Source organism: Bombina bombina, chromosome 4, assembly GCF_027579735.1.
Source record: "Bombina bombina isolate aBomBom1 chromosome 4, aBomBom1.pri, whole genome shotgun sequence".
In the NCBI taxonomy this organism is placed as follows: Eukaryota; Metazoa; Chordata; class Amphibia; order Anura; family Bombinatoridae; genus Bombina; species Bombina bombina.
Window position 1 is genome coordinate 941,735,627 of NC_069502.1, and position 24,580 is coordinate 941,760,206.

Sequence of the window (24,580 nt, forward strand, 5' to 3'; positions counted from 1 at the left end):
CGCCCACGGCCTTGTCTTGGATTAGTTCTTTGCAACTGAACATGGATTGGTTTATTTGGTAAATGTGTTGTCAAGGAAATGCATTCTTTGCAACAACCAATCATCTCATGGTTGCAATTCCGCATCATAACACTAGGTGGCAGCAGACGTACAAACAAACAAATACAACAAGACCATCTCTAACATTTTTAAGCAAGTTAAAAAAAAAATTTCTTTCATAAAATGGTTATTTAATCAGATCACACTCTCTGCATTAATCATATATAACCCCAATTACAGATGGTTAATATTAGGTTATTTTTTTCTGATTATTCTGATACCAAATATGTTATATTATTAACATTTTATTTTATTTAGGTAATTTAATACTGCTAATTATTAGTTTAAAATGCATTACAATGTTATCGGTATCCTGGCATTTATATGTGAATAATAGCTTATTTTTAATTCAGTATTGTACTGTATTCCAAGTGAATCCTGTCTATGTAGATCTGAAATAAAAATAAATGTTAATAATCACTTCTCTTCAGGTCCATAAACATCTATTCATGTTCTTAAACACACAGAGGCTAAGATATTCATGCTTTCAAAACATACACATATATATATACACATATATATATATATATATATATATATATATACATCTCATATCCATTAAAATATATACAGTTGTTTTGAAATCATAATGTAAGTCATGGGCCTTCACTGTATTATCCTAACATTCTAACTTTTCAGTAACTTCAGTTGCCAGACTTTTTGTCTCATACTCACCACATGGGGTCAATCCACGAGTAGTTGTAAAAGTCTTAATGCAGCATATTTCCTGTTTAGCCAGCAGTGCAGATGTGGATTTAAAAATTAACACCATGTGCATAAAAGCTGCCTCTCCATGATTTTGATCAGTTCCAAAAGGGTAATTCAGACATTTCGTCTCCATATATTTGCCTGTATCCTGAAACTGTTATATTTTAGTTCCTTGCTAAATTATACAATTGCATAATTTAACATATTGAGTGTGTGAGATCTGCCAGAGATAATCCTTTGTTCTCCTTTCAGCCAAGAATGTCTCCTGTGCAATTGGAGTGGGGGAGATCTAATCCTTTGTCCTACAGACCATGTTCACATCCACAGATTTATTAGATAAAGTTAAATATATTTCTATATATTATTTAATAATATTTCAAATACCTTGACAAAGTACTGTATGCCTATTCTGTATTCAGGTGCATACTTCCCAACTGTCACGATTTGTGCGGGACAGTCCCTCTTTCTGAGGTCTGTTCCGGTGAGACAGCCATATGTCCCGTGCTGCACAGAGCCAGTGCTGTCAAGCCTGCAACTTCTACAATCTAATGTAAATTAAAAATTTTCTTTTAGCATGCATTATCAATCATGTAAGTTAAATAATTGCTGCATACTAAAATAAAACGTTTTTTAAAAGAATACGCACATATCCTACACTAGTTTTGTGATTAGTTGACTAGATGTGTTCATCTTGCTGCCAGTAGTGCAATGCTGTTCCTTCAGCATAGGATAACAAGAGAACGAAGCACATTTGATAATGGAAGTAAATGCAAAGTTGTTTAAAATTGTATGTTCTATCTAAATCATGAAAGAACATTTTGGGGTTTCCTGTCCCTTTAAGTGAATGCAGCAACTGGCATAAGCCTCGCCCCAGCAAGCTATTCATTACCACCATCCCCACTAGTGCACTACAGTGTCAAAAGTGGACTGAAGACACTGCAGCAGAAGTGGTCAGAGAAAGCTAAGGTAGGCTAAGGGGTCGATTTAGCAAAGGCTAGGCGAACTCCGTATGTACTTTGCCTGTAACTGTGCCCCAGCTCGCCTCCGGAGAAGCGCAAATGTGCACCTGAATTTATAAAAAAAAAAATAGATGTAACTTTGCGCAGGCGAGCTGGGGCGTATTAATGATAAATTTCGTTTGTCGGAAAAAGCATTTACATCCCTATAAATATTTACGCCGCCATGTCTTGATAATTAAACAAGCGTTTTTTAGGTATATATTTTGCGCATATTTATATTATGTAATGTTTCCGTGCTGTTTTTGGTAATTTAAGATCGCAAAAATCAATATATCGATATATAGATCTATAAAACTCTTGGTACCCATATGCGCCTGTGGAAGCGCAAATTTCTGGAAATAAGTCTCTTCTTGGCGCTGAGCCTTTTTGAAAAATTAGTTAAAAGAAGAAAGTACTGCATCACAAGATGTAAAAGCATGTATTATAATGGTGTATGCCTCAGTCTGTATGGCGAAATATACAACACGCAATTGAAGCCGAAATTTCAGTTCCCTATCGGCACAAAGCAATGATAAATAAGAAACTGGGCGTATTTGTCAGGCTGTTAAATTACACCTATTACTAATGTATATTGTTACACTCGGGAGCGCGCCTAGGCGAATGCAAGCGGAGTGCAAAGAAGTTTTTCAGATTTGCACAATTATAGGCGCAGAGTGCTTTGATGGATATGATGATCAGTTTGTATGTACCATTTTGGGCGGAATTAAAGGAGATTGGCTTTGATAAATCTACCCCTAAGCCTTTGTACTACAAGCCAGGTAGGACTGTGCACTACACTTCTGCTGTCCCCTTTGCTCAGCTAGCTGCTCTTACTAGCCCTGGAGGGAGTGACAGCTGCCCTGCCCACTTGTGCATCGCTTTACCTCCGACCCCACTCAATAGTACCTTTTTTTTCCCCGTCAGCTGTATTTAATCAGCCAATCAAATTGCATGTCAACTGACAGGATAACTTAAAGAGATATTAAACACAAATTTTTTTTCTTTCATGATTCAGATAGAGCATGCAATTTTAAGCAACTTTCTAATTTACTTCTATTATAATTTTTTCTTCTTTCTCTTGCTATCTTTATTTAAAAAGCAGGAATCTAAGCTTAGGAGCCGGGCCATTCTATCTTGATATCACATATTTTTGGTTTTCAAAACTATGAATTTGTGTCTGCAGAAATAACTTGCCCCTTCTTCACAACAAAAATGTTATAAAATAAACAGAGTTGAGAAATAGACCTTAAAGGGGCATTGAACACTTTGAGATGGTAATATAACATGATAAAGTACTGTATGTGTATATGTATGTGTATATATATATATATATATTTATTTACACTCTGCAATTTATTTTTATTTACATAGTAGACAACCCAAGGTACTGATCTAGGCCCATTTTATTATATTTCGGCCACTATTTCACCGGCAAATGTGATCAAATAATAAAAAAAAAAATCCACAAATTTTGGGCTTCTCAATGAAATGATTTACATACCGCTTGTGCAATCATGACACAAATTGTTGTAAAAGCATCTCTGGGTTCCCCTTCAGAAATAGCACACATACATGGTTTTGCCATTGCTTTTTGGTGATTAGAATGCCGCTAATTACAGCTGCGCACCACACTCTTATTATTCCCGCCAGTGAAGGGGTTAATCAGGTAGTTTATATGGTTAGCTTTAGTGTAGCGATTACTCTCCTACCTGATCCCCCCCCCACTGGTCACCACCATCTTAGGTACTGGCAGACAGCCTGCCAATATTTAGTTTTAATATTAGTTTTAATATTAAGACAGTATACACCAATTTTTATATAACAGCATGTTGTAGACACTAATATAAAGAAGAATATGTACACATACTGATTGAAAAATCCTATATAAAACCTTTAAAAATCTTGCTTAAAAGACCCATTACACAACCATGAGTATGTAGACATCAGTATACATCTAAAACTATGGGGCTTGGTTAGGAGTCTGAAAATCAGCACAATGTTATTTAAAAATAAACAAAACTATACATTTTTACAAAAACACTCCCAGATGGGCTAAATAATGGATCATCTACAAAACATTTATGCAATGAAATATCTAGTGTACAATGTCCTTTTTAAAGTGAATGTCAATTTTGATGCTAAAGTGCCCGGTTTTTAAAAATTCGATTAAAAACAGGGGCACTTTACTTCATCAAAATTTACATTTCACTCCTATTGTGGAAAAAAAACTTACCTTTTAAACTTGACAGCCGCTCCAGCTTCCTCCACCTGTCGCAAAGCCTCTTCCTGGGTCTAAAATGAGGAATCCGGCTTCCTCCAATCACGGTGTTGAATCAGACACTAATTTCCCCCGGGGTGGAAGCCGTGATTGGAGGATGACCTATCCATCATTCCTGATGTCAGAAATGGCTTGCAACGACCGGAGGAAGCTGGAGCTGCTGTCAAGATTAAAAGGTAAGTATTTCTTCACAACAGGAGTGAAATGTAAATTTTGATGAATTAAAGTGCCCCTGTTTTTAATCAAATTTTTTTCACTTAAGCATCAAAATTGACATTCATTTTAAGGCAATTTTTTTTTAAATTACAGTATTTATTATTTTTATTTTCTGCAGTGTAGGATCCCTGTTTACCCTCCCAAACAGTTCTCTAACCCTTCCCCCTCTAACTAGTGCCCGCCATATTAGGTACTGGCAGCTGTCTGCCTGCCTGTGTGTACATGTATGTATGTATGTACCTCAAAATTTCCACTCTTTACTAGCCATTGGCGAGTGGAAATTAAATGGTGGCGAGAAAGTTAGTGCGTGAAAAAATGTACACTCCAATTGCAGCATTGCTATCACATTTTGGGCTAAAAATATTATCTGAAGGGATATTATATGCCTTAGAAAGGGCAAGGATATATTAGTGCTTAGACTGTTACTTCTGAGAGGGTAAACGGGGGCAGAGAGATTGGAGAGGAAAAGTGGAGAAAAAGATAGCTTTACAAGATAGTGGAGAAAAAAAAAAGAAAGAGTTTAGAGACATGAGAGAAGGGAAAGAGAGTGTAAAGAGCAGATATGGCCTGAGAGATAAGGTATAGGGTAAAAAGAGAGATTGAAGAGAGGAGGGAGGGAGGGGAGAAAGAGAGTTAAATGCAAGAAGGGAGATATGATAATTATTAAAAGAAAATCTCCAGGTCTGCTATGACCTTCCATGACTTTCAACACTCTCTTCACTCTCTCACTTCAACAACTTTCTATTTCTATCCAGCTGTTGTCTTACTCAGAACCACCAAGTTGATGTTGCTAACTGTTACGCACACATTTTTGTTAATCTATTACTGTATGTAGCATTATTTAACTTGTTAAGGTATACAATAATATAAAAATGACTGTACAGCAATGTGTTTAACAATGGCTAAACATATGCAAAGAGGGGGTGGAGTAGTGGGTGTGGTATGGACCAGTAGTGGGTAGGATCAGAAGTGGCGAGTAACATTTTGGCCTAGCTAGTAGCTTACGACCAGATATTTTGATACACACACACAGACACGCAGTCCAGCACTCGCTTGGAAGCACTCAGCTAAGATTAAAAGCAAAACTGGAAGAGTTAGTTACCACATCGGACCAAATGGGACAAGCCCAGGTACCACGTCAAGGTCTCTCCCAAAACCTGGGTCCCTAATGCAGCCACACAATGCAAGCTCTCAATCAAACAAACTGGAAACAAGCCAAGGGTGCACAGACTTATGTAATCACCCTAGACATTTACAAAACACGAAAGTGGACTCCACTCTCAGACTGGACTGGGTACACCTCCTGTGACCCTGCAACATGCACAGCCCTGGGTGCTCAATAGCACTCACAGGTAGCTGTACTGTCTCCAGAGTCCCAGACAGTTAAAGGGACACTGAACCCAATTTTTTTCATTTGTAATTCAGATAGAGCATGCAATTTTAAGCAACTTTCTAATTTACTCCTATTATCAAATTTTCTTCATTCTCTTGGTATCTTTATTTGAAATGCAAGAATGTAAGTTTAGATGCCGGCCCATTTTTGGTGAACAACCTGGGTTGTTCTTGCTGGTTGGTGGATAAATTCATCCACCAATAAAAAAAAGTGCTGTCCACAGTACTAAACCAAAAAAAAGCTTATATGCCTTCTTTTTCAAATAAAGATAGCAAGAGAATGAAGAAATATTGATAATAGGAGTAAATCAAAGTTGCTTAAAATTGCATGCTCTATCTGAATCACGAAATTAAAAAATTGGGTTCAGTGTCCCTTAAACCCCAGACAGGTCTGGGTGCAAGGCCAATAGGGAAAACAAAACAAATTAAAACACACAAGAAAGTCCAGCACTAACTTGCATGCACTCAGCTAAGATTAAAAGCAAGACTGGAAGAGTTAGTTACTGCATCTGGCCAAATGGGACAAGCCCAGGCACCACATCATGGTCTTCTCCAAAACCTGGGTTCCTAATACAGCCAAACAATGCAAGCTCTCAATCAAACAAACTGGGAACAAGTAAAGGGTGCACAGACTTATGTAATCAACATAGGCATATACACAACACGAAAGGGAACTGCACTCTCAGACTGGACTGAGTACACATCCTGTGACCCTGCAACATGCACAGCCCTGACCCTATATACATTTTATTTATATAATATCTTATATACAGATATTTTAGAGAGGTTCCCCCTGCCTGATATAAACATTCAAATCCCTCCCTAGTACCTTATTTACAGGTATATTATATTACAAAGCAGTTGTGTATATGCCTCACATATACACAACCCACTCCCCATTATCTTATCATATTGCAGAAAGGTTCCCTCAGTCTCACACAGACGGTTGCAGCTAGATCCCATCCGGCTGAAGGACCTGTTATGTCAAGACAGGGCCATGACATTATTGGTACTTTAGCTGGAAGCGACCATGCCAGGTAATATATTTGTCTTATACATTGTTTCTGTTTTGTGAGCTTGCTGCTGTGTGTGACACACGGGAGGCAGTGTGACAGCTAGGTCTGATGTGTGCACCCAGGGGGTGAGGAGGGTAAAAATTACCCCTAAAAAAACCTGCCTGCACTAGAGCTGTCTTAGAGCAATGCTTCACTTGCAACCACCCTAAATCTGCCGCCCTAGGCAAATGCATTGTTTGCCTATAGCATAATATGCCCTGCACTCAATCTTTATATGCTTACTGCAATTTTAGGATATTTTTGTGTTTGAGTAATTGTACACCCTTTATACATGAATAATTACATTGTGCTTTTTTATTGCAGATTGTGCCCTTCGTAGGCACAATTCTTGGTGGTCTGGTACCTGAACAGATGGTCATAGTTCATGGATGTGTCCCTACTAATTCTCAACGGTAAAGCGCAAATGCAAACTATTGTATGCCCTACTTTTACTCCTCATCTGTTCTTAGAGAGAAAATGCACACATAATCCTTTATAGTTCTTCCATCCATAATATCTAAGTTAAGTTTACACTCATTCCATTTTGCAAGGATGCCCTCACACTTAGAGGCTAATTATTTTGAATCCTGAGGTTTCAGTTGCCCCTCTTCGCTTGTCTAACCAAAAAAAACTTTCAGGTTTCAAATAGATTTCCAGTGTGGAAGCAGCGTGCAGCCCCGGGCAGATGTTGCATTTCATTTTAACCCTCGATTCAGTGGTTCAGGAGTCATCGTCTGCAATACGTTAAAGGATGGAAAATGGGGCTGGGAAGAAAAAACATACGAAAGACCATTTGTAAAAGGAAAACCCTTCGAAATTATCTTCATGGTTTTTCCTGATAAATTCCAGGTGGGTGTTGAATCGTCTATCTTTAATGGTTTTTAAATATGTGTCATTTTAGATTTTATGTTCTTTCTTTTTTCTGCTATTTTAACCCCTGTCGCTGGTCTTTTAATGGGCATTGCATTTCTAATAGGGGCTGTTTCCGGTTACCAGAGGGGTGGAGGGAGGGTACAATGGCATGGTTCCGTCGCTCGCATCGTTAACCGCGTTATTGTTAGCAAGGAAACCCTTAACGACTGGCAACGTACATGGTACGTTGCAGTAGTTAAGGAGTTAATAATATTTTCTTCTTCCATTCCTTAAATTAAAATCGTAATTTGTTTATTTTCTACAGTGGATTTCAAATTTGATTAGAAGCATTTTTATACTATACTTGCAAAGTGCTTTATTTAAAGGGTCAGTCTACCCCGGAATTTTTGTTTTTAAACATAGTTTATCCCTTTATTATCCATTCCCCAGTTTTGCATAACCAACACTGTTATATTAATACACTTTTTACCTCTGTGATTACCTTGTATCTAAGCCTCAGCTCAGTTCTTTTGACAAACTTGCATGTTTAGTCAATCATGAATGTTATCTATATGACCCACATGAACTAGCAGTGTCTAACAGTCAAACAGTCAAAATGCACTGAGATTAGAGGCAGTTTAACTCCTTAGTAATTAGCATATGAGCCTACCTAGGTTTAGCTTTCCACAAAGAATACCAAGAGAGCAAAACAAATTTAATGATAGAAGTAAATCGGGAAGTGGTTTAAAATTGCATGTCCAAGTGGAATTGTGAAAGTTTAATTTTGACTAGATGTTGACTAGAAATGTTATAATTTCTCACACATCCACTTAGCTCTGGTGATGTCACATGACACATCACCACTGGCATTTTCAACATTCTGCCATATTGGTGGTAGGTCACATGCACTTTAAAATTCTTCTAATCAAATTTGAAATGCACAGTAAATGTGTCAGCACAATGTCACTCAAAGGCCTCTATTGTAGACTTTTAAAGTGTAAAGTTGCCAACTTAAAGGGACAGTCTACACCAGAATTTTTATTGTTTTAAAAGATAGATAATCCCTTTATTACCCATTTCCCAGTGTTGCATAACCAACACAGTTATGATAATATACTTTTAACTTCTGTGATTATCTTGTATCTAAGCCTCTGCAAACTGCCCCTTTTTTCAGTTCTTTTGACAGACTTGCAGTCTAGCCAATCAGTGCCTGCTCCCAGATTACTTCACGTGCATGAGCACAGTGTTATCTATATGAAATATGTGAACTAACACCCTCTAGTGGTGAAAAACTGTTAAAATGCAATCTGAAAGAGGTGGGCTTCAAGGTCTAAGAAATTAGCATATGAACCGCCTAGGTTAAGCTTTCAACTAAGAATACCAAGAGAACAAAGCAAAATTGGTGATAAAAGTAAATTGGAAAATTGTTTAAAATTACATGCTCTATCTGAATCATGAAAGTGTATTTTGGCCTAGACTGTCCCTTTAAAGGGACATTAAAATTAAACTTTCATGATTCAGATACAGCATGTAATTTTAAACAACTTTCCAGTTTACTTCCATTAACAAATTGTGCACAATCTTTTTATATTTACACCTTTTGAGTCACCAGCTCCTACTGAGCATGTGCAAGAATTCACAGACTATATGTATATACATTTGTGATTGGCTGATGGATGTCACATGATACAGGAGGAGTGGAAATAGACATAACTTTGTCATTAAAAAATCTACTACTCATTTGAAGTTCAGAATATTTGAAGTGCCTATTGCATTGTTTTTTTATTGTGCATTTGTTAACTATGCAAATATACTGTATTTACTGGTCCTTTAAAAATGGTTCATTCAACAAAACTTGCAGGAACAAAAACTTTTTTTAATAATATCCTGGCTAAATGGTAGGTACAAACTATTTAACATTATAAAGCACACTTTTTAAATATTAATATTGGTACCAGAAAAGTCTGTTAAAGTGGAATCCTCAGAATCAAGTGATCCTCCAATAACCTTAGGGATTGTAGCTATGGGGTTACATTTATGGCCCCCTCTTATTTAAAATGATCAATGTTTGTGGTGTAGGAACTACTTTGGCCATATACGTTTGTTAATATTGCCCATACCAGACTGCATGGCTTTGGCAGGCAAGTTTAGGGAGGGCTCTTAGTGTCACCAGAAAAAGAAACACAATGTTACATTTGTGGTTTCCCTTGTAATGAAACTATTTCAATTCCTAAAATCCTGAATTAATTATGTTACCATTTTAAAGGCACATAAACCCAAAATGTATGTTTCATGATTCAGATAGAGCATACAATTTTTTTAAAGAGACATTTTGAAACGGTTTTATTAGAAGCGTTTTTGCCAATACATGTATACTACAAAAATGCCTCTATTCAAAACTGAAATGCATCAATGTGGATTCCAATTTTGGCTGGAATGTCCCTTTAAACAACTTTCCAATTTTCTTCTATTATCAAATTGCCTTTGTGTTCTTGTGATCCTTTGTTGAAAAGCAGGGATGTAAGCTCAGGCATGTGCACGTGTGCAGCACTATATGGCAGCAGCTTTGCAACAACGTTATATATTAGCAAGAGCACTATTTACTGTCATGTGCTTCAGGCACGTGTACGCTACCTACCTAGGTATCTCTTCAACAAAGAATAACATGAGAACAAAGCAAATTTTAAATAACAGTATATTAGAAACTTTTTAAATATTGTGTTCTTTATCTGAATAACGAAAGAAAATGTTTGGGTTTCATGTCCCTTTGAGTGAACTATACATAACATGTGCTCTTGATATTTTTATTATAATTCTGTATGATTTAAACTGTCAAGTAAATATGTATAAATGTGTTTATTAATGTAGGTGGCTACAAATGGCAAACACTTACTCGTCTACAAGCACAGACTTAATCTTGAAAGAGTCGATACTCTAAGTATATCTGGTCAGGTGAAGATTGACATCATCGGCTTTACCGCTAATACAGTAAGTCTTTCCTAATTATATTGTTCTCAGACAATTTTTAACGGTATTTAACATTGTAATGAAATTCTCCAGATTCTTTTAAAGGGACACTGAACCCAAATTTTTTTCTTTCATGACTCAGATAGAGCATGTAATTGTAAGCAACTTTCTAATTTACTTCTATTATCAATTTTTCTTCATTCTCTTGCAATCTTTATTTGAAAAGAAGGCATCTCAGCTAAGGAGCCAGCAAATTGTGGGTTCAGAACCATGGACAGCACTTGTTTAAAGGTGCTGTCCAATCAGCAAGGACAACCCAGGTTGTTCACCTAAAATGGGCCGGCATCTAAACTTACATTCTTGCTTTTCAAATAAGCATAACAAGAAAATGAAGACAATTTGATAATAGGAGTAAATTAGAAAGTTGCTTAAAATTGCATACTCTATCTGAATCACAAAATAATTTTTTTGGCTACAGTGTCCCTTTAACTTGGAGTCGTCAGCTAAAAGAAATCCTAAAATAAATGGAGATTCTTACTACAATGTTGTTGTTATTGTAAACTGTTGGTGTCCAACTCTAGTCCTCTAGGATTTCAGGATTGTCAAACATCTGGATTTAAAGTGATGATAAACACAAGCGTATAACAAACACTAGGATTTACCATCACTAAAAATAAACATTAGTTTCTGTCATCGTTTCCTAAAAAACGGCATTACTCACCATATCTGTAAGGCAAGTATATTGCTAACTCTGTGCCTCCAGCCACCCACGGCACAGCGCTTTCTTCAATGAGTTGATGTTTCCATCTCTAATCCGATAGCCGTGCGTGTCAGCTCACATCCTAGCATCCCTGTGATATTAAGCTATATTTAAAGACCATCATTTTTGCTCCAATTCTCTCAGCCAACCCATAGTTCATAAGGGATTAAAGGGACAGTAATCGGTAAACACATTGGGGTCAATAACAAACCTTTAGAAAGGATTTTCAACCGAAAAACACTATTAAGGTCTATGGATATTTTTGTCGAAAACTCATTTGATAAACTTTTCTAAAGGACTGTGATCCACCCCGTTGTAAATGCAAGGAGTTTCTGTTGTATTGCAGTAGAATAACCTTTTTAAAACAAATTAACATCTTGTTTGGTACAATTGTTTTTCAATAGACAAACTCCACCCACAACTTGCCTTAATGGAAGAGCCAATCAAGCTTGATCTGGAGACAGTAAGGGTAGCCACAGTCATTATGCTAGTATAAAGTCTTTTTTGCATTTATCAACCAGTGAGGGACATGAGTCTTGGGGTTTTAGCCATGAGAAGTTTGCGGTGGGACTTTACAGCTCTGAGAATAAGAAAATCCACAATTTCCAGACAAATTGCAGTGGTGTATTTAGGGCTTTTAGAAAGAACAGCTTCTGGACTTTCCACAGTGGTAAGTTTGCACCATTGGCCTAAAAATAAAAGGAACACTAAACATAAATGCAATTTCCCATAAGGTTTAATTATACATTGCAAAATATTTTGCAATACACTTTTATTTATTTTTACCTTTAATTTAAATCTGAAAGTAAAATAAAAAATAAATATATATATATATATATATATATATACACACACACACACACACACGGTAATACCATATAATCCTGCGCTATACAAAACCATAGAGCTGTAAAAAGACTAATGTTAAATAACGGTAATAACTATATATGCAAATCAAAATATATATTAAAAATACAAAAAACATTTGAAGAAAATTAAACTAAAAATACAAGATACATAAAAATAAGAAATGTATCAATCACACACTGATAATTGTCATATCGTATTTTCCTAGCTACAAATAAATATTCAAAGAAAATAAAATCAGAAATACAAAAGATACATATACATGAAATAGTACCAATTACACGAGGACAATCCATTGTAAACCAAGCTACATATCTGTAGCAATATAATAAAGTTGCTTGTTGAGGTCCCACACAATATTTAAAATGCTTAAATACTCACAAGAAGTGCCCTCAGTTATATGAGGTGAGGGTTTAGCATCGGAGGAAGAGGCAATCCTTTCCACAGGCAGCTGGATACACCACTCCGCAGACCGCTTTACTAGCAGAGAAAGCAAGATTCAATTTTTTCTTTACCCACCACTTAGGGGATCGATATCCCCAAATTTTTGAAAGAAGGAAAAAAAAAAAAACGGCGACATAGTGCTTACTGTTTTATTGGTAGGTAAAAAATACGAACATCGATTTACAACACACTCACATTTGACAACCTCAATTGATATGAGGTATCAATCAGGCAAAACAAATCCACAATGGTGCAGGGCAGGAGCACTTCTAGGTGTGATAGATTACCATATCTATCAGGGACCTGAAGAGAAAGAAAATACAGTAACCAACCCTGGTTTTCCAAATAGGGGTAGCATAATGTTAGAAACAAAGCAAAGACTACCTCGCCGCTTACCTTACAGACCAGGTAAGTGCCTTTTTTTACCTTCCAGGTGGGAGGACAGCACTTAAGGAGCTAAGGTCGAGGATCCCTGGAGGGGATTAGTACCTATCCCTTTCAATAGACACATGTCAGGGATATTATGGACAGTGGAGTTTTTACTTTACAGTGGTAGGGCTCTTAATAAGCATTTGGGACATAAGATGTTAATTTCTTATATAGAATAACGGTTCCCTTTTATATTATAGGAGTGACAATCTCCTATATTATGCTTAGGGCCATACATCTGGGGCGGTGGTTGAGTGTCTGTTTAGATAATCTGAGACCTCCGCACACTTATTTCTCACATGCTGAGATTTTCATACTCCCTATGGGCCCCTATGTGCAGACTATGCCCCCTCTCACAAAACGTATTATCCCTTGGGCGTATTATTGCTCCAAAAAGCAAACTCCAATGCTGGATGCAAGTGCAAGCATTGGAGTTTGCTTTTTGGAGCAATAATAGTTATTTGTTGCTTTATTGACCTCTGTGTATGGTGTATTTAAGCATTTGTGACGCTTTTATATATGTTTTAATAAATTGTTTTATACTACATTTTGTGAGCGTAACTGTTTACCCACCAGTATAAAGTGGGTGTGCGCATTCCCCTGAGCTTGGTTATAGCTCCAACACATGTGAGTAACCATTTGCAAACAAGTGCCTTATCTACTGAACAGTGTTACAGAGTCACACTATGTTGCGATTTTTGTTTCCTTTTCTCTGAGAGCATAATAAGAAACAACAGAAGGCCGGAGACTCCCAGAAAGAACATACATATCCCTATATGAACTTTTCATTTATTTATTCTTCATTGTTATACGATCTTATGATTGTATTATCACATTTATTTCACAAAGATGTATAATTAGCCAGTCACAAAGTAAGTGTTAGACTGATTAGAAAGAGATGTAGGGACGCTATTTCATTTTATATCATAATATTTTAGACCTGCCTAATATTTATAGCGTATTTGTTATAGGGATCCTAAAATAATTCTGTGTATATATGACAGCTCCCTAATAAACTCCCATATGGTGACGTGCCACAAATAGTATTAACATGGCGCAAGTAATGAGTAATTCTATATAGGAGACTAGGATTGTCATTAAAGGGACAGTCAAGTATAAATTAAACTTTCATTATTCAGACAGGACTTTTAATTTTAATTGACTTTCCAATTTACTTTTATCATCAAATTTGCTTTTTTCTCTTGGTATTCTTAGTTTAAACTAAACATAGGGAGGCTCATATGCTAATTTCTAAGCCTTTGAGAGCTGCCTCTTATCACATGCTTTTTAAATCTCTTTTCAACACAAAGAGACAGAAAGTACACGTGGGCCATAGAGATAACACTGTGTTCAGGCACAGGGGGTTATTTAAGATTTAGCACAAAACAATGCTAAATTTAAGACAATAGGCAATAAACAGTCAGAGTCATGTGATCAGGGGGCTGAAAGAAGGTTCCTAGATACAAGGTAATCACAGAGGTAAAAAGTATATTAATATAACTGTGTTGGTTATGCAAAACTGGGGAATGGGTAATAAAGGGATTATCTATCTTTTAAAACAATAACAATTCTATGGTTGACTGTCCCTTTAACGTGGCAGGCAGACTCTTCCTAGCATGCTGAAGGGGTATTTTTATAGATCATTGGGATCACGGAGACAGACTGCAGTTACTAGTCTCTGGTGATAGATAAATAATAGACTAACCCCCTTTGTGTATGATATCTTGTCATGGGGATACTAGTCTTGTTTACTTTTATTTTACCCTAGTTGGAGTTTGCATGTTCCCAATTATTCCTATACAAGGTAACCTATCTGTTCATTTTAAATTTACCAAATATTGGGTTATCACCTAGGCATATAGATACTGAGTAAAACCCCCTACGTCATCTGTGTATTATGGTAGTTCCTCCTCACATTTATGAAAAGAAATGTTTCTGAGTATTTTTTATTTACATGTAGTATCATCAGTTAATTTTAATAATCTTACAAACATTGTTTGGGTCCAAGAGAGACCATGTATGTTAGTTGAGACCCTCCCCAGTTTAAGGTTTTATCATCGGGGTACAAGAATGATCCGGTTCAGGTTGGGAGGTGTTACATTATAGTCTACTTTTTGTGTTAACAATTTACCTCTCATCTCTAATTATATGGTATTATTCTAAATATTCTTATTGTAAGTATCATTCTAGTGGACAGATTAACTAAATAAAGAGGTACCACGGTAATCTCAAAACATAAAATAAAATTTAAGGTATCATGAAAATAGCTGGAATAGACAATATGTACGACACAATTGAATTTTGGATATGTCATGTTACAACCCTCAGCAGTTTTATACATGTATTTAGACGTATTAGCTATGAGGGGGTTTTTGTATTGTACTTTTCCTTTTCTCATCTACTACATAGGCAGGTTATGTTACTGAGATGATTTGCATGATGTTATGTGTTATACATTGTACTGCCAAATACCTTAATAAAAAAACTTAAAAAAAAAACAAAACATGGTACCGGCATGATGGCCGCAGTCTAGGGCGCCTCATTATTATGGCGCTTGTGGGAGAGGGGCTCCTGTGCACATGGCCGCTTCGCAACTCTAAGCTATCATACGAGGTGGCAGTGTTAAACGGCTTTTAGCGAGGACTGCATTTACAGCTCACAGCGCGTCACACTTTTTATTTCAGTGTGTTCTGTTCAGTCCTTTTTAGGAGGCAGTGGCTTTTTCTTCTCTGTTGCAGAGTATGGGGCTCTCAGTGCAGAGCGGTTAGCCTAGCTTTCCTCCGTAATGGTGGCAGTAACGATAGGGCTATCCTGTACAATGATGCCCTTTAGAGTAGACGCCATTTTTCTTGTGGCGCTCTTCCGATTGCTTCTCCTTCATGAATAGGAAACGCTGCATGTTCTCCGGTGCATTATATTTTGACTCAGCTACTGGGTTTTTCTTATAACCCTATATATTGTGTTTTATATTGTTTGAAAATTTAAAATATATATTTCTTTTACAAGATATGACGAGTCCACGGATTTCATCCTTACTTATGGGATTACGCCTCTTGGTCAGCAGAAAGTGGCAAAGAGCACCACAGCAGAGCTGTATGTATAGCTCCTCCCTTCCCTCCCACCCCAGTCATTCTGCCTGTGTTAGTGATAGGAAGAGGTAAAGTGAGGTGTTAGTTTAGATTCTTCAATCAAGAAGTTTTTTATTTTAAAATGGTGCCAGTGAGTACTATTTTTCTCAGGGAGAAATCGTCAGTCACTTAATTCCTAAGAGGAGTGGAGACATCTTATTTTCTGCCCTGACATTGATGATCTTAGCAAACATTATCTAAGATCCTGCTGGTTTCCACAGAGCAGTTGAAGGTAGTGTAAAGAAATATCTTCAGTGTGGAGAACCGTGTCATGCTACAAGCAGCATTGAGGTATGTTCAGTCATTTGTTTCTGGGGAGACTTGATACATCAGAACAGGCTGACATTATTCCCTATCTGGGGAGGGGTAATCAGTATGCACCATATGAATGGAAATGGTGTATCCGGAATTCCCTTTTATCTTAATTACTGATCAGTGTGTTTGGTGTTTCACTTATGTATATTCTGTTTGGGCTGACGCTGGGAGATGCGGTTTGATGCCTAAGGGCTGTCGTTATTATGTCACTATAACTGGCCTGAGAGAGTACAGTTTTTCAATGATGGTGCGTTTTATTATTGAAGTGTATGTATAGAGGGGCACGTGGCTTTTTAACATTTTAAGTTGGGAAACCGACATGTTGTTTTACTTCCCATGTGGGTCTCAGTACGGCTCGAGTTACGCCCACGGTGGGCGGGGCCTAATTTCGCACGCTCAGCCGCGCAGTATTCATCCGGATCGACAGCAAGGTCCTGGGCTCCGGTGGGGCCTAAGTTGTTTTTGTACACGAAGTACAGAGAGACTTAGGAGCGCTACTTAAGCAGAATCAGTGTGATCTGGGGGCAGGTAGGCACCGCAGCAGAGCTGTGGCGAGGTGCAGGGGCCTGGAGTGTGATAAAAATTGATAAAATAGATAAATATTGATATATAACATAACCTAACAAGCGGTGCAATATTGTTAAGTTTATTTGGGCACATAAGTTTTTTTTGTTTTTTTTGCTGCAAACGTTGTTTTGACTGATAACAGAAAAACTGTTGCGCTTTTATTATTTAAAGGCGCAGTACATCAAAATTTTTGAGTATATGATTTGACTTCAGAGTTCAATATATCAAGTAAAGAACGACTATTATTTCTATTGCTAGTCTGTTTAACATGTCTGAACTTCAGGAAAGTACATCTTCTATGTGTTTAGATGCCAATGTGGAACCCCCTCTTACTTTTTGTCCCTCATGTACTGAAAGGGCCTTACAATGTAAAGAACAGATATTCTTTAATGCAAATATGTCTAAGGATGCTTCTCAGACTGATGAGACTCAGGGTATGCCGCTACTGTCTCCCCAAGCGTCACAACCTTTAACGCCCACCCAAGCGACGCCGTGTTCTTCAACCGCGTCCACTTCATTTACTCTTTAGGATATGGCTGCAGTTATGTCATCTACCCTTACAGAGGTTTTATCTAAGTTGCCAGTGTTGCAGGGCAAACGCAGCAGGACAGAGGCCAATCTGATTCCTGCGACTTCTGATGTTTTGATGGCTATTTCCGATGTACCCTCACAGGGATCTGAATTGGGGGTCAGGGAACTTCTGTCTGAGGGGGAACTTTCCGACAAGGGAAGTGTGTTACCTCAGACGGACTCGGACGTAATGTCCTTCAGATTTAAGCTTGAACACCTCCGCCTGTTTCTTCGGGAGGTTTTAGCAACTCTGGATGACTGTGACTCTATTGTGGTTCCACCAGAGAAATTGTGTAAGATGGACAAATATTTAGAGGTGCCTGCTTACTCTGATGTTTTTCCGGTTCCTAAGAGAATCTCTGAAATTATTACGGGGGAATGGGAAAGACCGGGTATCCCGTTCTCACCTTCTCCTAATTTTAAGAAAATGTATCCCATAGCTGACACTGTCCGGGACTCTTGGCAAACAGTCCCTAAGGTGTAGGGAGCTATATCTACCCTGGCTAAGCGTACTACTATTCCTATTGAGGACAGTTGTGCTTTCAAAGACCCTATGGATAAAAAGTTGGAGGGTCTTCTAAAAAAGTTATTTATTCATCAGGGTTTTCTTTTACAACCGACGACCTGCATTGTGCCAGTTACAACTGCGGCGGCCTTCTGGTTTGACGCCTTAGAAGAGTCTCTTAAGACTGAGACTCCTTTAGAGGAAATTTTAGATAGAATTAAGGCTCTTAAGCTGGCTAATTCTTTTATTACGGATGCCGCCTTTCAGATTGGCGGCTAAGAATGCCGGATTTGCCATTTTAGCGCGTAGAGCATTATGGTTAAAGTCTTGGTCTGCTGATGTGTCATCTAAGTCAAAGCTTTTGGCTATTCCTTTCAAAGGAAAAACCCTATTCGGGCCTGATTTGAAAGAAATCATTTCTGACATTACGGGAGGTAAGGGTCATCTCCTACCTCAGGATAAAGCAGCTAAACTGAGGGGTAAACAAAATAATTTTCGTTCCTTTCGGAATTTCAAAGGAGTCCCCGCTTCTTCTTCCGCTAAACAGGAAGGGAATTTTGCTCAAGCCAAGTCCGTCTGGAGACCCAATCAGGCTTGGAACAAAGGTAAACAACCCAAGAAGCCCGCTGCTGCTCCCAAGACAGCATGAAGGGGCGGCCCCCGATCCGGGACCAGATCTAGTAGGGGGCAGACTTTCTCTCTTTACCCAGGCTTGGGTAAGAGATGTTCAGGACCCCTGGACACTGGAAATTGCGTCCCAAGGGTATCAACTGGAATTCAGAAATTCTCTCCCAAGGGGGAGGTTTCTTCTTTCACGATTGTCTGTAGACCAGATAAAAAGAGAGGCGTTCTTACGTTGTGTAAGAGACCTCTCTACTATGGGAGTAATTCGTCCCGTTCCAATACTGGAACAGGGGCAGGGGTTTTACTCAAATCTTTTCGTGGTTCCCAAAAAAGAGGGAACGTTCAGACCCATTTTAGATCTCAAGAGTCTAAACAAGTTTCTCAGAGTCCCATCCTTCAAGATGGAGACTATTCAAACAATTCTACCATTGATCCAGGAGGGTCAATATATGACTACCGTGGACTTGAAGGATGCATACCTTCATATTCCTATCCACAAGGATCATCACCAGTTCCTAAGGTTTGCCTTCCTGGACAAACATTTTCAGTTCGTGGCTCTTCCCTTCGGGTTGGCCACAGCACCCAGGATCTTCACGAAGGTTCTAGGGTCCCTTCTGGCGGTTCTCAGGCTGCGGGGGATTGCAGTGGCGCCTTATCTAGACGATATTCTGATCCAGGTAGCCGTAGTCTTAGCTGATAAAATAAGTAAAAACAGGCACCTTTTTTTTTTTTTTTTTTTGAATAGCCGAAACGCATCAGCTGTTCTTCTTCCCTCACCCATTACAAGGACAATCAGCTGCTGCCGGAGTCAAGTGAAGCATTGTTAAAGGAGACTTTTTTACTTTATGCAATTTTGCTTTATTAATTGAGCGTTATTATCAATAAACGCTACATTCTTCATCCACCGGTGCTCCTGTCATTTCTTCTCTCAAATACCTGCAATTGGATTCCCTTGCAGTGAGCACGGTACGAAGGCGCTCCCCTGGTGGACTGCCTCCTCCCTTTTACCCCCTCCCTCCTTGGATTGGACCAGGATCCAGACCAGGTGATGACGTCAAGGACCTACGACGAATAACGCAAACCGCACGCATCTGAAGGGGTTGTGGCCGTCGCGGAAGCAAAGAGCTGGCAGAATCAAAGCAGATTCAGGACAACACGGGCGACAAAGTATCGCAGGATACCAAGAAGTCCTTTCGGTGGATGCACACGGACGGTATCCTTTGTCCAGAGGCCAGAAACAGGAACGGACCACCCACCATGAACTGGATGCGGTAAGTCAACTTACTGGCTTGCAATGTTTTGATGTACTGTGTATAGAACTTTTTAAAGGGACAGTCTACCAAAGAATTGTTATGGATTTAAAAGACAGATAATCCCTTTATTACCCATTCCCCAGTTTTGCATAACCAACACAGTTATATTGATATACTTTTTACCTCTGTGATTACCTTGTATCTGGGAACCTTCTTCCAGCCCCCTGATCACATGACTGTGACTGTTTATTATCTATTGTCTCTTTGTGTTGAAAAGAGATTTAAAAAGCCTGTGATTAGAGGCAGCCCTCAAAGGCTTAGAAATTAGCATTTGATCCTACCTATGTTTAGTTTAAACTAAGAATACCAAGAGAGAAAAGCAAATTTGATGATAAAAGTAAATTGGAAAGTTGATTAAAATTAAAAGTCCTATCTGAATAATAAAAGTTTAATTTATACTAGACTGTCCCTTTAAGTTCATACATTCTGTCTCTTCCCTTTTATGTTTATTTTCTCAGGGTTTCATTTTCTCTAAATCATATTTTTTTTTTTTTTTAAGAGAACAGGTGTTTGTTTATTATGTGTGGAGATGGAAAGGGTTAACCTTTTTTACATCAACCCTTCTACACTATATTTCAAATCCCTGTGGTCTACTACCATCTTGTGGTAATGAACGGTATTTATCATTGCCTTTTTAAAATTACTCAAGATGAGTATTTCGTAGTAAAGATTTTTTAAACCTTCTCTAAGGTTTTCTTAATTTTCTTTCTGGATGGTTCCAGATCTGTTAATACTTCCTTAGGATGTAAGATCTTATTAAAACTTCCAGTGGAAGGTCATATTTTTATCAATCTTTTTTTATTATAATGAAACATACTTTATATAATGCTTTTTATGTTATTCCTGTTGTACAGAAACCCCATATATCTGTACTATTGTCCGTGAAATGTATACGCTCTTATTTTATGTACCAGGACTTAAAAATCTGTTTTCATGGTTTGTTTCATGTTGCAATCGCTTAGTGTTTTAGGACACTAATATATTTAATTCTAGGTTTTTATTATAAGAATACAATAAAAATACCTTATATGGAGGTGATATTGGTAAGCGTCTGACATGATTGTTTCATGTCTCATTCTCATTTCCTAGTGTTTCTAAGACACTAATATATATATATTTCTATGTTGTATGTATAGGATTTCAAGTCTTGACTTCCATCTGGTCAAGACTATTCACATGCCAAGTAAAGAGGGAAGCCTTCTTAATCTGGCCTTGTTAGCGCAGTAAGTAGCGCATCAGTCTCATAGTCTGAAGGTCGTGAGTTCAGGCCTCACACAAGGCTCTTGCTCTTTCTCAATACGTTTTTATTTGTTGAGGACATATCCTCTTTGGGAGTAATTGTTCCAGTTCCTATAGAGGAACAGGGACAAGGATCCTTTCAAATCTTTGTGGTTCCCAAAAAAGGAGGGAACTTTCCGCCTTATCCTGGACCTAAAGTATCTCTACAAATTCCTCAGGGTTCCGTCCTTCAAGATGGCAACTATTCGTTCCATCCTTCCATTGATTCAGATAGGTCAGTTCATGACGACCATAGACCTGAAGGACGCGTATCTACATGTTCCCATCTCTGGGATCATCACCAGTTTATGAGGTTGGCCTTTCTGGCAAGGGAGCTGTGGCTTCGTGGTAACTCCACCTCTCCTGAAACAGAAGGTTGTGGGTTTAAACCCAGGTTTAGCTCCTGCTTCCTCATCTGGCATGTGCTTCTGGCGACAGCAAGCATTCCATAGTGGAATTTTCAAGCTTTTCCAGTTTGTTGCTTTTCCGTTTGGTCTTGCCACGGCTCCCAAAATATTCACAGTGGTTCTAGAGACCCTTTTGGCAGTGGTACAGATCCCTGGGAATTGCAGTGGCACTTGTTGGTTCAGGCGTCATCTTTTCAAATAGAAAAATCTAATTCAGAGATGTCGTCTTTTCTATGTTCCCTCGAGATGGAACGTGGATCTAGAATAGAGTTCCCTTGTTCCTGCTACAAGGGTGTGATATTTAGGGACAATCAGATTCCCTGTCCATGAAGATTTTCCTGACGGATGTCAGAATATTCAAAATTCTTGCTTCGTACCTTTTCTCTCCAGTCTGCTATTCGTCCATCAGTGACTTAATGCATGGAGGTGATTGGTCTGATGTTTGCGTTCATGGACATCATTCCTTTTCCTCGGTTCCATCTGAGACCTCTACAACTATGCATGCTCAGTCAATGGAACAGAGGCCATTCAGATTTATCGCAGAGGGTAGATCTGGATCCCCTAACAAGAATCTCTCTATCTCAGGGCTCTTGCTTATGGAGTGCGTGTGTCTACGGACGCCAGCCTTTTAGGCTGGGGAGCAGTTTGGGGCTCTCTTACAGCACAGGATTTGTGTCTCGGGAGGAGTCTTCTCTTCCCATAAACATCTTAAAGTTGAGAGCAAATTTCAATGCCTTGCAGCTTGGCCTCAATTATCTTTAGTCCGGTTTATCAGATTCCAGTAGGACTACATCACCTCAGTGGTTTACATCAACCACCAGGGAGGAACTCGGAGTTCCTTGGCAAATGAAGGAGGTGACTCGCATTCTGCAGTGGGCAGAAGCTCACGATTGTCTTCTATCTGCCATCCACATTCCAGGAGTGGACATTTGGGAGGTGGTTTTTCTGAGCACTTTTCTTCCGTGGGAGTTGGCTCTCCATCCGGAAGTGTTCTCCAGCATAACCCTCAGGTGTGGGGTTCCGTAGTTGGATCTGACGGCGCCTCGTTAGAACGCCAGGCTTCCAAAGTACGGATCTAGGACAAGAGATCCTCAGGCCGCTCTAATAGTTCCTTGGATTTTCGGTCTAGCATACCTGTTTTTCTCTGTTTGCTCTCTTTCCACAAGTCATTGCTTGTATCATTCAGGAGAGAGTGTCTGTGATACCTTAGCTCCTTCCTGGCCTCGCAGGATCTGGTTCGCCGATCTGGGGGAGATGTCATCTCTTCCTCCTTGGAGGTTACTTCTGAGGAAGAACCTTCTAAATCAGGGTCCATTCTTCCATTCAAATCTAGAATCTCTGAAGCTGTTTTCTTGAAGTTTGAACGTCTAGTCCTGTCTAGATGTTGTTTTCCTGAGGTGGTTATTGATACTATGCCTCATGCTCGTAATCCTGTTTCTTGCAGGATTTACCTTAAGGTATGACGTATATACCATTTTTGGTGCGAATCTAAAGTTAGAGTCCGGTGAGGATTACCCGAATTTTATCTTTTCTTCAGGATGGCCTGGAGAAGGATTTGTCAGTCAGTAGTCTAAAGGGTCAGATTTCTGCACTGTTCCTTTTTTGCTCAAATGTCTGGCAGATTTACCATATGTTCAAGTTTTGTTCAGGCCCTGGTCAGAATCAGGTCTGTGTTTAAACCTGTTGCTCCTCCTTGGAGCCTCAACATAGTTTTTAGAGGTTTTGCAACAGGCTCAGTTTAAGCCGATGCATGTTGTTATCTGGGAAGGTTTTGTTTCTCCTTGTTTTTTCTTGCAGAGTTTCTGAGCTTCAGCTCTGCGGTGTGATTCCATGTGCCTTATTTTCATGCAGATAAGGCAGTCCTTCGTACTAACTTGGGTATTTTTTTTCTCCCTAAGGTGGTGTCGGATTAAAACATTAATCAGGAAATTGTTCCTTCTTTTTGTCCTTATCCTTCTCATAAGGAACGTCTTATGCATAACTTGGATGTTGTGCATGCTCGAAGTGTCTCCTTCGAGCTACTAAAGTTTTTAGGCAATCTTTTTCCCTGTTTGTTGTTTTATCTGGAAAGCGTAAGGGTCAGAAGGCCACTTCTACTTCTCTTTCCCTCTGGTTAAGAAGTATGATTAGTTAGGCTTATGAGACTACTGGACAGCAGCCTCCTAAGAGAATTTCGGCTCATTCCACTAGGGCTGTCTCCTCTTCTTGGGCTTTCAAAAATGAAGCTTCTGTGGGACAGTTTTGCAAGGCGGCAACATGGTGCCTTCTGTTTAGATCCTCCTGCATTTGTCTCCCTCCCTGTTCATTCAGTGTCCTCTAGCTTGGGTATTGGTTCCTACTAGTAATTGGAATGATGTTGTGGACTCTCCATGTCATAGGAAAAAAAAAAAATTATGCTTACCTGGTGAATTTCTCTCTGGACATGGAGTGTCCATGACCCCGCCCTCTTTTTAATTATATATCGGCCGTTTTTTTGAGTAAACCTCAGGCACCTTTTTCACCCTTGTGTTTCTTCTTTTCCCGTTTTTCCTTTGGCTGAATGACTAGGGATTATGGGTAAGGGCAGTTACACTTAACAGCTTTGCTGGGGTGCTCTTTGCCTCCTCCTGCTGGCCAGGAGTTGAATATCCCACTAGTAATTGGAATGACGTTGTGGACTATCAATGTCCGGAAAGAAATACATTTATCAGGTAATCATGAATTTTGTTTTTTTCTATTGGAGGAATTCGAGAGGTTGTCTTTCTACATTTGTTTTACTTAGTTGTCCAGCTGCTTGTTTATCTGTGGGAATAGCGCCACCCAGGGGGG

The 24,580-nt window shown here is 38.7% G+C and overlaps 1 protein-coding gene across 2 annotated transcripts in view; it reads left to right on the forward strand.

The window, feature by feature from the left end:
- LGALS8 (galectin 8) overlaps nucleotides 1-24,580 on the forward strand; it is an 83,262-nt gene that overhangs the window by 12,732 nt on the left and 45,950 nt on the right. For both annotated transcript variants that reach the window (XM_053711934.1, XM_053711935.1), the window contains exons 3-5: nucleotides 7,071-7,159; nucleotides 7,385-7,595; nucleotides 10,467-10,586. In XM_053711934.1, the coding sequence (XP_053567909.1) occupies nucleotides 7,071-7,159; nucleotides 7,385-7,595; nucleotides 10,467-10,586 (420 nt within the window). The remainder of the gene's footprint in view (nucleotides 1-7,070; nucleotides 7,160-7,384; nucleotides 7,596-10,466; nucleotides 10,587-24,580) is intronic.